Consider the following 15,667-nt stretch of genomic DNA (forward strand, 5'->3'; position numbering starts at 1 on the left):
TGCTCACAAATACCTTCTCTTCACCTTCAATGTCTCTCCTGATCTTCAAGACTACATCCCCAGTTGACAACTGGAGATCTTCTCTTGGATGTCCCACAGGCTAGGCAGACTCAACTAGAGTCAGCTTGTTCTTCCTGTGTTTCCTGTCTTAGTGAAGGGCACTGTTGCTTGCCCTTGCGCCAGCCTAGTATCCTTCCCCATCCCACCCCTTCATAGACATGGTGATTGAGGCCTGCCTTCTTTATACCTCCAAGCCTTCCTGTTCTCCCTCCCTAGGGCCATTGTCCTCATTCAGACCCTAATTACCTCAATCCTGCTGTAAATAAATTTTTGTTGCCCACTATGTGAGATTTACTGTGTCTCAACTTCTCTTTCTTGACATGGTGTACTAAGAACTAATATAAAAGGGTTGTTATAGTGGTAACACGATTTCTAATCAGATATATCAGAAGGAATAATTAAGCTGCCTTCCCTGTACTAGCCAGAAGCAACTGGGCTATTGACAATTCTTTGTCTTTACCTCTTAGAGACATATACTAACAAAGGTCCAGTCCGACTTTGGCCTGAGATTTTAGAGGTGTCTCACCAGCCTTAGTTTCTATGACTTTGGGGGCTGTGCTTACCTTCCTGAGTCACTGATGGTTTCTTCTACCATAGTCCCCTGCCTCCCCAAGGAGCTGAAAGGAAAAGCTAGAGTAGGAGGTATAGGGAGTGTGGGATCCCTTTGTCGGAAATGTTGTCTAATAAGTTCTCTGAGAACATTCAGTTTGGGGCACATTTACTTCTGTACATGTTATATAATCATTTTTGAGAAACCAAAATTCCAGGATGGAAAACAGGGCTGTGTCTTAGACATCTCTGTCCTTTTCTCTTCTTAGCTTCTAGTTACAGCTTCTGGCACACGGTAGTTGATCAATAATTATTGACTAATTCATCGATTGGCTTTTGGTCAGTCATAACTCACGTTTATTGAGTGCTTACTCTGTGCCACATACAGTTCAAAACACTTTAGGTGTATTAACTCATAAAGTTAATTTATTTAATCCATACAGCAGCACAGCCATTCTCATTGTATAGCTAGAAAAGTGAAATTTGAGAAATTGAGGTAACTTACTTAAACACATTGTGGGAGTTAGTCTGAAGCCAAAAGTTGAGCCTGGGAAATATGACTCTGAAATCCCAACTCTTAGCCATACCTACACTACTTTGTAAAAGTTGGGTAAGGAGTGTGCATAGGTAGTTTGGAAGATTGTTGCTGGTGAGAGTGGCAGTTATGGAGAGGATGCAAGTTCATAAAACCTCAGCTGTCACTAGGCTTTATCCTAGAAAAAAGAAACATGCAGATTTGATTCTTACAACAGCCCGATTGTAGATTGGCTAGCCTAGGTCTTCAGATTAATAAAACAGGAGGGGCCTATATTATGGCATAGCAGGTTAAGCCACTGCCTGTGGTGCCGGTATCCCATATGAGTGCCAGTTCGAGTCCCAGCTGCCCCATTTTCTAATCCAGCTCCCTTATAATGCACCTGGGAAAGCAGAGAAGATGGCCCAAGTGCTTGGCTTCCTGCACCTACATGAGAGAGGCAGAAGAAGCTCCAGGCTCCTAAGCTTCCGCCTGGCACAGCCCCAGCCATTGCAGCCATTTTGGGAGTGAACCAGCAGATGGAAGATCTCTCTCTCTCTCTCTAACTCTTTCAAATAAATAAAAATAAATCTTTTTTTAGAAAAGCAAGAATCCAGGGTAGACATTCTTTTCAATATTAAAACCTAGGAAATGAGCCCAAGTTTCCCCATGATGCTTCTAATAAGCACTGTGGGAGTGCAGGAAGCAGAAGTCGATTCCTAGTCCATGCATCTGTTTTCGTCTCCCTGCATATCCTCTCAGTATTGTTGCCATTTCATCCTCTCAGTTGCTGGAAGCCTTTGAGGGTAGAGACCTTACTCCAGGCTTCGTCTGGTTCCCTGCAATGACTTAAGTCCAGGATGGAGGCACAATCCATGTTCACTGATGGGTGGAGTAGGATTTGGCTAAAGTCCGAAGTGAGAACTCAAGACACGCTTGGCCAGACATTTTCAGGCTACTTGTCTTGACTAAGATAGAAGCATTTACTGTAGTGGAGCTGATAGCACCAACAGCTGTTGTCAAACGTTGTGTTGTGAGGACTGTGGAAGCAACGCAGGCTCCAAGGGAAAACAAACAGAACAAAACAGATTCTTATCGGAGATCAGCCATCAGCAAAATTCTCCTTGGGGTTCATCTCCAAGCCTGGCCTTTGCCAAACTTGGGAGCATATTTATCATCGTGAGTTGGTGAAAGGAGAATTAGTCTTTTTCCCTGCATTTAGAGAATGAGGAATTTCCAGTGGCCAAATGTCAAAACTGCTACCCAGGTAGACAGCTTGGAGGCAGGCTCAAGAGGAGATGGAAGGTTTTCTATTTTCATTTATTTGTTTATTTATGTATTTGAGAAGCAGAGAGGGACACAGAGAGAAAGAAAAATCTTCAATCTGAAATGCCTACAACAGCTAGGGCTGGGTAGGACTAAAGTCAGCAGCCAGGAACACAATCTGGGTCTACCAGATGGATAGTACAGACCCAACTACACTACCTGAGCCACACCTGCTGCCTCTCAGGGTGCACCTCAGCAGGACACTGGAATCAGGAGTGGGGCTGTGACTCAAGAACCCAGGCCCTCTGCTATGGGATATGAACATCCCAAGCAAAGTCTTCGCTACTAGGCCAAATACCCACCCTGGGAAATAAAAGGTTTTGACCCCTCAATCCTGAAGCTGAGGAAAAGGCTTTTGAAGACTTATTGTAGGGGGCCAGTGCTGTGGCATAGTGGGTAAAACTGCTTACTCCAGTGCCGGCATCCCATATGGGCACCGGTTCAAGCCCCAGCTGCTCCACTTTCAATCCAGCTCTCTGCTATGGACTGGGAAAGCAGCAGAAGATGGCCCAAGTCCTTGGGCCCCTGCATCCATGTGGGAGACCCAGAAGAAGCTCCTGGCTCCTGGCTTCGGATTGGCACAGCTCCAGCCAGTGCAGCTATCTGGGGAGTGAACCAGAGGATGTAAGATCTCTCTCTCTCTCTGCCTCTCTGTAACTCTGCTTTTCAAATAAATAAATCTTAAAAAAAAAAAAAAAAAAAAAAAAGACTTACTGTAGGGGACGTTCAGTCTATTCCCACCACAAATGCTTTCTCTAGAACTTCTCATTCCCCTCATTCTCTCATGGCAGTGTGGCTTCCTCTATCCCTTTAGTTTTTAATCTAATTTTTGGTTCTGTCTATGATGTGCCTTCTGCCACCAACTCAAATAACCAAGTCTTCCTTCTGGAGGCTTTCTTGATAACCTATGACCAAAATTCCAAAGAAAATGAGACCAAGGTTGCCTTCATACCTCCCAATTGTAGATGAAGAAAGCAGAGGGTCCCTTGTTAAGCTGCAGCCTACAATGCCAGCATCCCGTGTGAATCTTGGCTGCTTCCACTTGTGATCCAGCTCCCTGCTAATGTGCTTGGGAAAGCAGCAGAACAATGGCCCAAGTGCTTGGGTCTGTGCCACCCACATGGGAGACCCGGAGGGACCTGCAGGCTTCTGGCTTAGCCTGGTCCAGCACTAGCTGTTTTGGTCATCTGGGGAGTGACCCAGCAGATGGAAGATCTCTCTGTCTCTCCCTCTTTCTCTTAACTCTGACTTTCAAATAAATAAATACATTTTTTTTTAAATAAAATACACTCAAGATAACAAAAGCAGGTGAGTGATCCTAGCCTTCTGATTGATAGACATCACTGAAGACAATGATGACTCTACTGCCTACATGTTTTTGTCATTACTTGTGTATGCTGAACAGAAAGAGGCTTATTTGAAATACAGTAATTTGGGATCACTGGAAAGTTTTTTTTTTTTATTCTAGGTAGTTTTATGACTCATTTAGGAATTTTGTGCTTCATCAGGCCCTTGAAACTAAAGACTGAAAGGATTAAGCAAAACCAAACAAAACACTACAGCCTTCACAAACCTGAGACCAATCTATGACATCTGGGAGTATGTTACTCTGTTATTTAAGCTTCACTGTTTACTACGTTGAAAGTGAGAAAGTAATACTTGGCACATGATTGCAACGAACCGTGGCCCTGATAAATGCAGTAAGTAGTCGAGGCAGATGTCCACTGAGTTGTCTCCCAAAGCAGTGACTCTCTCTTCAAGATGACAACCTGTCTTGCTCCACAGGGGCAGACTTGGGACACCGGTCTATAGGGGTGGGCCCATCAGGGGCTCCCTCCTGAGGGTCTGGAAGTGAGGTCCGAGGGACTCAGTGCTTCCCGAGGTGGCTGCGAGCTCGGGTTCTGTCGGCAGTCGTGTTCTCGGCTGTGTGTACTTGAGAAGCAGGACTCGGTTTGCAGAGAGAAGGTGGGGCGCTGAGAGAGGCGCACTTCCTGTTTCCCTGCAGCCTGTCTTCCTGGCTCCAGTCCTGCCCTAAGGCTCTGTGGGCCACCGCTCTGACTTGATAAATTTCCCTTTGCTGCTTGAGTAGATTTTTAGAACTTGCAACTGAAAGAATCCTAATTCACGTGAGTGGTATTCCCCTTCCAAGTATTTGATTAAACAGTCACAAAGATTAGAGCCACATTTGGATAGACACATTCCACTACTAATACTTCAAGAGGCACCAACAGGAAGAGGAGTCTGGAGCTGCAGAGCTCTCAGGGCCAACTTAGCACAGGTGGGAGCTGACGCCCAGGGAGGCTACATCTCTTGCCAAGGTCACATCTGTGTCTGAACCAGGCCCCTCGACTCTTGGCTCATAGACCACTGCTCTTTCCTTAATATTCACTGACTTGAACTGGAATACTGCTTCTAACTTCACAACTCGTTTCAAAATAGACCAACACTCCTGCACATTCTTATCCCCAATTTTTGTATGAAAAGCTGAAACAAGAAGACGCAAAATAACTGCCACCATGCTGCATGCTAACAGATCTAGAACTAGAAATGCATTCGCAGGCTCTCAGGCTCTGTCCAGAAGGCCAGACTTCTCTGGCCATGTAGACAGGCCACCACCGACCTGCTTGATCTGATGACTCCATCGTGGCAGAGTTCTTTGGGTGTTTTATTTATTCCACAGACACTTACTGAGCAATAATTATTTTAAGGTGAGCACTATTCCTAGGCCAAGAGAAATGATGAGGAGTAAACTGAGTTGACTGGCATCCTGAGTGCTGGTGACCTTAAAGGACTTTAAACCTAGTACCCAAGCAGAAGCATCAGCACAGCAGATGTCTGGGGTGACATAAGACAGACGAGAGTAAAACTTCCTTGCAACGAAACAGGACTTTTTTCACTGTGTCACCAGAGAGTAGAGTATGGAGCCCCAAACACAGGGTGAGTGAGGGAATGAGTAAGTGGCTCACCAAAGGAGACCAGCAAGTGAACTGCACAGTAGCCTCAAACACAGATGGCCCACGCCCTGCTCTCTGGGCTCATTTCCTTGTCTCTCTTTCCCACTAGCAAGAGTACAGACTCTCCAGGCTGAAGCTGTTTTGTTTGTTGAGTTATTTTCCGAATTCCTAGCACACATCGGAGTGTGCTGGGGATGTACAGTCAGGAGGATACACAGAAGGCTCGCTTCTGTAAGAGGTCAGAAGGTAAGAGCACAGCTTCCCCAAACGAGGCAACTTTTAAATGACTCTTACAGGGGAAATGGAAACTGGGTGACGTCTGCCGGAAACAGACAGCTGAGTCTGAGCAGGTCTAAGGAAGACTTTGCTTTCATTGTGGAAATACAGGAATGCATCTGGAGATGCAAACTGAAATTAAATCTGCTAGCGTAGGGAAGGAATACATACACAGAAATGAGAAGGTGGGGAAGGATAGCTCCATGGATCCCAAAGTCCTAAAGTCAGTGCGAGGTTTTTGGATTTACCATGTCCTTATTGAAGATAAGTGGTCCTGGCGGGAAGCTACAATGATCTTATCAACGGTAATTATCCTGAGTGCCTACTCTGTGTCATGTAGGCAGTGAGGTTTAACATGTATTTCTCCCCTAGGTGTGCATGATAAATCATCTGTGTGTTCATTGACTTCATGTGTCTTTACACAGCAGGTGCCCACATCATGGTGGGTTAGACTACGCAAGACCCAAAGACAAATTCACACTTGATTTTACCACGAATGACCTGTCAGCTCTGTCTGCAAAACCATGAGGTTCTCTATCATTCTTGGCCACAGTGGGAACAAGTGGCCTCTGGAGTTGAAGAGGTCCAAACCAAACTCTGGGCAAGATATGGTGATAAGTCACCCACAGGAAGATTGAAACCCCGGTCAGTTGGTCTGGACCACATTTCAAAGTTACTAGGAGTCCTGAAATGCTCTGTCTACTAAGACAAGTTTTTCATTAGTCTATTTTTATTTTACGGGGCATGAAATTGGTTGAAGCTGTTAAGAAAAATCATCACAACTGAGAATGTTTGTTGGAGAGCAGAGGGGTCAGCCCAGGGAAGGGGAGGCATGTCTGTCCCAGCCTGAGAGGTGGCGTCTCACCATTGATCTTTGGCGGGTTGGACTGGAAAGGATGGCCAGAGTTCCAAAGGGCAATATTATATTTCCAATTAAAATGTAAAAACAAACCTTTTCCATAAAACACATTGGCCTCAGCACAGGGAAGTGACGACAAAGCCGTGCTGATTGAGAAAAGCTGAAAGCAGACACTGTAATTGATAAAGGAGATAAGTCAATCTGTGTCCTTTCAAGAATAATGAGTTCCATTTTTCATCAAAAAGATCTCCTTGTGCCGAAGAAACATTCTTTCAATAAATCTACTTAATGGTTTCCCCTCTAATGATATATAACCTTGCGCTTTGGAATGGGTCCCTGCCAGGCACGGCAGGCCACCCATCATTTGCATTGGTAATGCAGCCCCAAAGAACACCCCACGTTCCTAGGAAGTGCTGCTTTGGGAAGGTGGGGGCGGCAGGGGACAGCATCTGAAGCCCTTCCTGGGCCCTTGGGGCAGGTAGAGGGGCTGGGTTTGGAATCCTGGGGGGAGGGCTACCCTTGAGAGCCTTTGCAGATTCCCACTCCGCTGAGCTCCCCCCACCCCCACCCCACACTACCACTCTGTTGAGTTCAGGGATCTATCAGTTAGGAGAATGACTTCATGTGAGACAGATGCTCAGATACTTGTGTCATGAGAACCCACGAGCTTTGTTTCTTCCCTGAGCTCACCGCTCCCCCACAGCCCGGCCCACTTCAGCTAGCTGGAAGTCAGCGGCAGAAGGCCGTAGGGCTGCTTGTGTTGGGTAAACCGAAGTCCACTTCAGTGAGCCCGCCTGAATTGGCCCTGGACCTCATGTGTGGGGCGAAGCTTCAGGTAGTGAAGGCGTAGCAGAATGAAGATCTGTTGCTGTCTAAGGGAATGATTTAGAGCCCTCTACACCCATGGGTTAGGCAGAGGACTATGCTTCAACCCAGGTGACCCACCTGAACCCCAACTTCCCCAATGTGCTGTTCTTTCTACAAGGACCCAGCTTTCTGTAACCAAACCCGTTTCCTCCCAGAGCACCCAGCCCTCCCAATACCGACAGCCGTCCTCACATGGGAATCATTAAACACAAGCCGAGAGTTATTTCCTTATGTTGCTATTTGTTTATTCTCCAGTCGCGTGTGACTCAGCCAGATCATGATTTGTGGTGGTTTTGCTTGTGAAATCTTACATAATTATATTCCATTCCTATTGTCACATTGGGCCAGAGCAGTTAGACCATACCGTGTTTTCTCATTGCACAACATCTGCAAATCAATAAGGAGAAAGCCTGAACAATGAGATGACGTGGGCCGGCCAGGCACGGGACTGCCTGCGAGTCTCCGGGAGGCGGCTCTGCAGTTTCGCACACACAGCCCGCTGCTCTGATGCCACTGCTGGGCAGGATGACTAGCCGGGTGGTGGCCTCTCAGATGGGTTTCACTGAGGTGGTACGTAAAAGATGAGAGCCAGGGAGTGAAAGAACAACAAAAACAACACTACACACAGAAACCGATCACTTTTTTTTTTTTTTTTTTTTTTTTTTTTTTTTTTTTTTTTACTGCATTTGCCCCAAGCTGGAATCCAACATGCTGGCCCAGAGTGAGGCTGGCTAGAAGCTCCTCCAGCAGGCTTCCCCGCCATGGACATGGTCTCTTCTGACCCCGAGGCAGTTAGAAACACACTCTGGATGCAAACAGGGAGTGGCCACAACACACGGATGAGGGCGGGCGCGACCTGCACGACAGAGCGGAACCCAGGAACATGATGGGCAGGGGGCAAGACGCCCCCCTGGCTGCTAATGGAATCATGGAAAGCAACACCCACAAGGGCTGTTTTGCTTCTCAAATTCCCGGAGTCTACTGAAACTAGTTGTCCCTAACATCATGTCATACTTTTCATCAAATATCTGACCTGATTTAAAACATGTTTGCATACATCTTTGCGTAGTGCACCTTAAAGTTACTCATATTGATACAGGATGAGGATTACGAAGATTTGCATAAAAAGAGAAACTGTGCGACTCTATATGAAGACAACAACCATCACATTCCACAGCACGTCATTGGTTAATTTTCAAATTGTCAAGCATTATTTAAAACGAGAGAAAAAGAGGGAGTGAGGGAGCGGGAGAGGGAGAGAATTATAACTGAACACAAGTGGCACGACCAAAACAATCAGAACAACAGAATCAAACCCAACTTCTCTATTAATCATCTGAAAATGTTAGCTCTGTTTCTAACACTTTCCATTAATTGTTATTTTAAGCTCCAGTAGCGGGATCAGATTTCTGCTGCCCCTGGGCGAATGAGTTACGATCTGATCTCAACTTCCAAGGGAAATGCTCCAAGTTTTATTTTCCCCCAGTTGAATAAACAGGACCATGTATATTATCTCTCGTGTTAGAATAGTGTTGTCTTCACATAAGACTCAAAGAATGGTATTAGTCATTCATTTCCTTGAACGCAGACACCCTCATGCGTGCTGACAGGTTTATAAGGATGCGGTGGCAGCCATGGGTCCTGGGAGCTGCTAGATGGCTGACTTTGATTTCTTGCAGTCCTGGGCGATGGAGCCCGGGTGTGCCTGGTTATTGTCCGCTTTCTCTCGCAGATGCTTGACTTGTCTGAAAGATTAATACATTAACAAGAGCTGAGCTCTGGGGTTGCACATCTTCAGACATGTTTATTAGCAGATGGCACACGGGATTCAAAGGTCACCACAAAAGTGACATTTTAAAGTGAAACAACAATATTTATGTTCAGATAGTCTACTGATGAGATCATGTGGAAATGTTTCTGATTAAATTAGCTTATAAATGGTTGCCAATCTATAGACAACTTAAAATGCTGTGTCTGTTTACCAAATGTTTTCTTCTCACGCGCTCACCTTCTAAATGTAATGACCAAATCCTGCTTTGTTTTGTTTTGGTTTGCTTTTGGTATGCTCCTTTAACTGAAGGATCGGCATTAGCTCGCTTTTACCCCCGGAGTTACCTATGTCTTTAAACTCTAAAACTGTCTCCTCTGTGTGCTCTGAGAGCTCACCTGCTATGATTACTGCTTTGAAAGAGTTTGGTTTCCACTGTGTGAACACAATGGCTTTCCATCTCGTGAGCATAAACTGTGTCTCTAGAGAGACCCCAAATCCAGTGCCTTCTGAGACTGCATGTTCAAGCCTCAGGCAAGAGCTACGCACTGAACTTCAGAAATAATTGTCACGGCCACAGTTTTGCCTTTGCAGCCCCTGGGAGCCCCGCTTTTGTGGCCCTGTCTGCTCGTGTTTCATAAAACAACGTGAAAAGCCAAATGCCGCCTTCTTTCAGCCTCTTCTGCTGTTCTCTCAGTTGTACCCACGACTTAGCAGGGATGTGAGAGAAAATCTTCAACCTCAGGAAGTGGTCCAGCTAGAGAATGCGCAATAGTATAAAGTAAAAATCCCTCTTTCCTAAGATCTGCAACCCTCCATAGTCGACAGCACTCACAAATATCTCAGACAAAGGCACTGCACTGCAGGAATCCTGATGAACGAGTAGGTTACAACTGTCACAGATGCGCAGGAGGGGAATGGGACCCTCTATACTGTTTCTCATGGATTGACATGAATTGTATTATGAGTAAGTTTGTAGGATGGAGATATGATTGTCTGGATGTTTTACCTTATTATTTTTTTTTTTTATCTAGCTCATGGCTTTTGTACAGTTACAAAATGCAACAAATGTAAGAATGTGCCAGAGGATTTACTCACTTTTCAAGAGAACCTTTTTCAATAGTCATTGCCCCATCGATTGGATCCAATCCTTGTTCAGAAAACTGTTTCAAGGCACTTAGAGCTGCCTAAAAGTGAAATCAAACAAGGAGAGGCGTTCACTGAGTTTCATGTAAGGAACATAGAATTGTAAAGAAAAACCAAACCTCAGACATTAGTCCCTTTCATTAGTCTAAATAAATGCTTTTTTTGCATCACTTAGCAAAATTACATGTGAAAGGCTGTTACAGGGGAGCACTGTATACAAAGGTACTCCAAAAAGTTTGCATAAAAGCAAACCTAAAAGATTTATATTTTGGTGCAAACACCTGAAATTCATGTCTACATGGGATACCTCAAGACGTTTATGGAAAATCCGTATCATGAAAAAACTACACATGGGTCCCCAAATATTTCTGCACTAAAATAAACTTATCTTTCATTCCATTTTCCATGAACTTCTTGAAGTACCCTCGTATTACATGATCGGAACTGTGAAGGCTTTGCTTTGGTGGGGGAGGAGACAGGAGGTGGTAGACAATCTCAGAGAGCCTTATCCCTCATCCCTAACTTTGTAAAAGCCTGATGTTCCATCTGCAAATGTGGAAATATCCAGTATAAGCTTAAAATGTTCCCGTGTTGGCCTTGCTTAAAAGTTCGCCTCACAGCACTGAAACTGTACATTCGCTTCGCTCAAATGGGAAGGCGCCACATTCTTCCAACTGGAGTCCTGGTCCCCAAGTTGGCGTGAAGGTATTGTTTAATTGCTTAGGCACCGAGCTCTGACCGAGTCAAGCAGAGGGAGAGATCCTGGTGCACTCCGAGGGGATGGTATGCGGGGATCCCAAGAGGAGGGGGGAAGAGAGAGAGCTGGGGCTCCCGGGGGCTCTGGGGAGGCAGGCGGCCACAGTGTTGATAGGCCAGGGAGGCGTGGGATGCTGAAGGGTGTTGACAGGCTGGTGGAGCCTAGCTGGATAGCTGGGAGGCACCAAAAATGCGAGGCTGATAAGATCTACATAACTTGTTGACACTCTTGTGCACGTTCCAAATTGTTATTTCTTTGAATAAGAATTTGGTTCTTCTTCCCCACCCCCACCCCATGGCTTCTGAGTCCCACGGAGGGGCTGTGTGGCGTCTGAGATAGGTGTGAGCAGCCAGCGTTGTTTGAATCTCACAGAATCCCGCTGCTTCACACTTGGGTCATCTGTGTCTTCTCAGCTGCCTTTGAAAAAGAGCTAACCCTTGCAAACTTTTATCTGCGGAGGGCTCCTTCTGCATTGCTAAGTGCAGGATTTCATGTCAATGTCTTTACTCAGAATGTATTTTTCAAGTTTGATTTTTAAGCTAATAGACTATTTTTAAAAGAAGTACTTGCTTATTTAAAGGCAGAGTGTCAGAAAGGGAGAAACACACAGAGAGAAGCAGAGATCTCCCATTCACTGGTTCATTCCCCCAAATGCCTGCAACAGCCTGGGCTAGGCCAGGCCAAAGCCAGGAGCCCAAAATTCCACTCAGGTCTCCTACATGGGTGGCAGGGACCCAGGTACCTGGTCCATCCACCAAGTACCTGGTCTGTCTCTTAGGCATTAGCAGGGAGCTGGAGCGGAAGTGGAATAGCTGGGACTCAAACCAACAGTCTGATATGGGACACAGGCATCCCAGGAGGCAGCTCAACCTGCTACACCACGATGCCCACCTCCAGTGGATTATTTTTTAACAGCAATTTTGTGTTTACAGAAAAAGTGAGCAGCTAGTACACAGCTTCCATCTACTCCTTACTTCTCCATTCTCCAAGCGTGGTGTCCCCTTTTATTAACCACTTGCATTGGTAATGGTACACTGGCTATAAGTGATTAGCAAATGTTGCAACCTTATCAGTAACGGAAGTTCACAGCTAACATTAAGCTTCACTCTTTGTGTTGTCTGTTTTATGAGTCTGGACAAACATGTCCACCATCAGGCGATCATACAGAGTAGTTTCACTGCCCTAGAAATCCACTGTGCTTTGCCTGTTCTTCTCTCCCTCCCCGAAGCCCTGGCAACCACCGATCTTTGGACTGGCTCCATAGTTTGCCATTTGCGAACCGTCATAGCTGGAAACATAGTGTGCAGTCTTTTCACACTGGCTTCTTTTACTTGGCAATGTGCATTTAAAGCTTTTCCGTGTCTTTTTTGTGGCTTGACAGCTCACTTCTTTCTATTGTTGGACAATATTCCATTGCATGGATGTACCACAGTGTGTTTATCCATTCATTTATTGAGAGACTTGTTGATTGTTTCCAGTTTTTGGTGCTTATGAATAAAACTGCCACAAACCATCCATGGGTAGTTTTAGTGCAACACTGGAAATATTATTTTCTCCCTTTTCTCTTGGTCTTTCCGGGATTTTGTCTATTGGCTGATTTACTTTTATTTTATTATTGTTTCTTAAATTTTTATTATTTACTTCAGAGGCAGAGAAACAGAGACAAAAAGAGATCTTCCATTTGCTGGTTCAATACCCAAATGCCCATGATGGCCAGGAATGGATCAGGCTGAAGCCAGGAGCGGAAACTCAATCCATGGCTCTCATGTGTGTGGCAGGACCCACGTACTTAAACCATCACCTGCTGCCTCCCAGGCTGGGCATTACCAGGAAGTTGACATTGGGAGCACAGCTGGAACTCCAACCCAGGCACTGTGATGTGGAGTGCCAGTGTCCCAAGAGGTGACTTAACCATGCCAAATGCCTGCCCCTGCCTTTTCTGATTTTAAACCGTAACTCCTGGGGCAGGTGTTTGGTCTAGGTCAAGTTGCCAGTTAAGACACCTGAATCCTACACTGGAGTATGCGGTGTCAATTTTCAGCTGTAGCTCCTCACTTCAGCTTCCTGTGAATGGCCACCCTGGGAGGCAGCAGGTGATGGCTCAAGTACTTGGACCCCCACCACTCACATGGGAGACTCAGACTGAATTCCTGATTCTTGGCTTTGGCCAAGCCTAGCTCTGATTGTTGCCAGCATTTGGGGAGAAAACCAATAGATGAGAGAGCTCTCTTTCTCTATGCTCCATCTATCTCTCTGCCTCTCATTTAAATAAATAGTAATTTTTTAAATAATAAAACACAGTTAAAAATAATAACTCCAATATCCAAATAAAAGTGATAATATGAACCTTCTTTTTCTTTAGGTTATTTTAATAACTTCCTTTTGTATCTTTTCCTATCTGGGCTCCCTAGTTTGGATGTGCATGTTGCAGCCCTGGCCTGGGCTCCCTGGGCAGGGAAGATGCTGTGCTCAATCTCTGGGTGTAAAATATTACCTCTACACCTGGAGTCCTGCAGGGAGAAGGTCAATGTCCCCGTCCCAGCTCTCCTACCTTGGTCCATGCCCGTGCTACACAGCAGCAGGTGCAGGCTGTGGGAGCACCGTGACTCTCTAGGGTACTGAGACGAGCTGAAGCATGTTCCCTAAAATCCATATGTTGCAGTCTTCACCCCTACCCCCATGCCTCAGAATGTGATCTTATTTGGAGTTAGGGTTGTTGTAGATGTAATTAGTTAACAGAGGTCACGGCCGGTGCCGCAGCTCACTAGGCTAATCCTCCACCTGTGGCGTGGGTTCTAGCCCCGGTTGGGGCGCCGGATTCTGTCCCGGCTGCTCCTCTTCCAGTCCAGCTCTCTGCTGTGGCCCAGGAGTGCAGTGGAGGATGGCCCAAGTGCTTGGGCCCTGCACCTGCATGGGAGCCCAGGAGGAAGCACCTGGCTCCTGGCTTCGGATTGGCTGTGCCGGCCGTAGCGGCCATTTGGGGGGGTGAACTAATGGAAGGAAGACATTTCTCTCTGTCTCTCTCTAACTCTGCCTGTCCAAAAAGAAAAAAAAATAAAACAGAGGTCATTCTATAGTAAATTTGGCCTCTAAACCAATTTGCCTGACGTCCTTATAAAAGGAGAAGCTTTTACACACACACACACACACACACACAGATGTCATGTGAAGAGGAAGGCAGTGTCAGGTGGTGCAGCAGAAGCCAAGGAATGCAAGGATTTCCAGCAGAAACCCCCAGAAGCTGGGAGAAGGGCCTGGAGCAGATCCCTCACAACTCTGGAAGGAACCAGCCCTGCCGGCACTATGGTCTCCGTAAAGCTCCTGGTCTGAGTGTCAGCACCAGCCTGGAGAGGATGAGCTTGGCGGTGCTCCTCTGGGTGTCTCTGAATGACCTCTCAGAAGTGCTCTGCGGGTTTGATGAGCAAACCAGTTTTGTCATTTTATGGCCCCACCTTATTTGTGCTTTGTTCCTCCTGATCATTTATTTATTCAGTAGACTTGGCTTCAGTGAAGTTTGGCTGTTTTCAAAAAAGAAAATGAAATTCACCCTGCTTTGGACAGCCTCCCCGCCCCCAACCACCACCACAAATAAAAGGATTCACAGAGGAAATCTCCTATTCAGATTTGATTAGGTGACCTCTGAGGTCTTTTATATTCTGAAGCAAGTGCTAAGGGTGGCTGTGCTGAGAAGGACCCAGAGGGTGTGTGACTTCTCTGGGCATCGGAGGTGCTGAGAGCCAGGCCCACTCACTCCCAGGCTCCAAAGACCAATCTTGACTTTATTTCCCCAAGCCCCCAGCTTTGTCGTGTGGCTCATGAGCTTAAGGGTTCTGTGCATATTCAACAGTTTTAAACAAACGACCAGCTATTTTGTCCTGACCCATTGAACTGAATACTATTAATGAATTTTGGCAGGAATGCTGATTTTTATCAACTTCTTCCTAGATGGACTATCACAGATCACTGAGTGCTGGGAAATCTAGGTTTGCAATGTGATATCTTTTTTTTATTTTATTTTTTATTTTTTGACAGGCAGAGTGGACAGTGAGAGAGAGACGGAGAGAAAGGTCTTCCCTTGCCGTTGGTTCACCCTCCAATGGCCACCGCGGCCGGCGCGCTACGACCGGCGCACCGCACTGATCCGATGGCAGGAGCCAGGTGCTTCTCCTGGTCTCCCATGGGGTGCAGGGCCCAAGCACTTGGGCCATCCTCCACTGCACTCCCTGGCCACAGCAGAGAGCTGGCCTGGAAGAGGGGCAACCAGGACAGAATCCGGCGCCCCGACTGGGACTAGAACCCGGTGTGCCGGCGCCGCAAGGCGGAGGATTAGCCTAGTGAGCCGCGGCGCTGGCCGCAATGTGATAGTCTCGAGTGAACCTGAGAGCCCAAGGTTTCCTGCTCCTGTTTTACTCCCAACAAGGCCAAAATAATAACTCTCCTCCAAAATTTTGAAACTTAACACAATAATCTGCAGGCTAATTGTAGACCACTTGCACCAGTTGCCTTGGGAATACTTGGTTCCTAGTGTGACCTGAATGCCAGGAACCAAACAACCTGCTTCACTGAGTCCAAGCGCCTGCAGCACCTGCCC

The 15,667-nt window shown here is 46.3% G+C and overlaps 1 protein-coding gene across 46 annotated transcripts in view; it reads right to left on the bottom strand.

Moving 5' to 3' along the window:
• Positions 1-7,625: 7,625 nt before the first annotated feature.
• The window catches only part of STAU2 (staufen double-stranded RNA binding protein 2), a 365,466-nt gene continuing 357,424 nt past the window's right edge, over positions 7,626-15,667 (bottom strand). For all 46 annotated transcript variants that reach the window (XM_070075210.1, XM_070075196.1, XM_070075186.1 and 43 more), the window contains 2 exons: positions 10,272-10,360; positions 7,626-9,150 (listed from right to left, as the gene is read on the bottom strand). In XM_070075210.1, coding sequence (XP_069931311.1) covers positions 9,057-9,150; positions 10,272-10,360 — 183 coding nt within the window. In that variant the 3' untranslated portion in view covers positions 7,626-9,056. The remainder of the gene's footprint in view (positions 9,151-10,271; positions 10,361-15,667) is intronic.

Source organism: Oryctolagus cuniculus, chromosome 6, assembly GCF_964237555.1.
Source record: "Oryctolagus cuniculus chromosome 6, mOryCun1.1, whole genome shotgun sequence".
NCBI lineage: Eukaryota > Metazoa > Chordata > Mammalia > Lagomorpha > Leporidae > Oryctolagus > Oryctolagus cuniculus.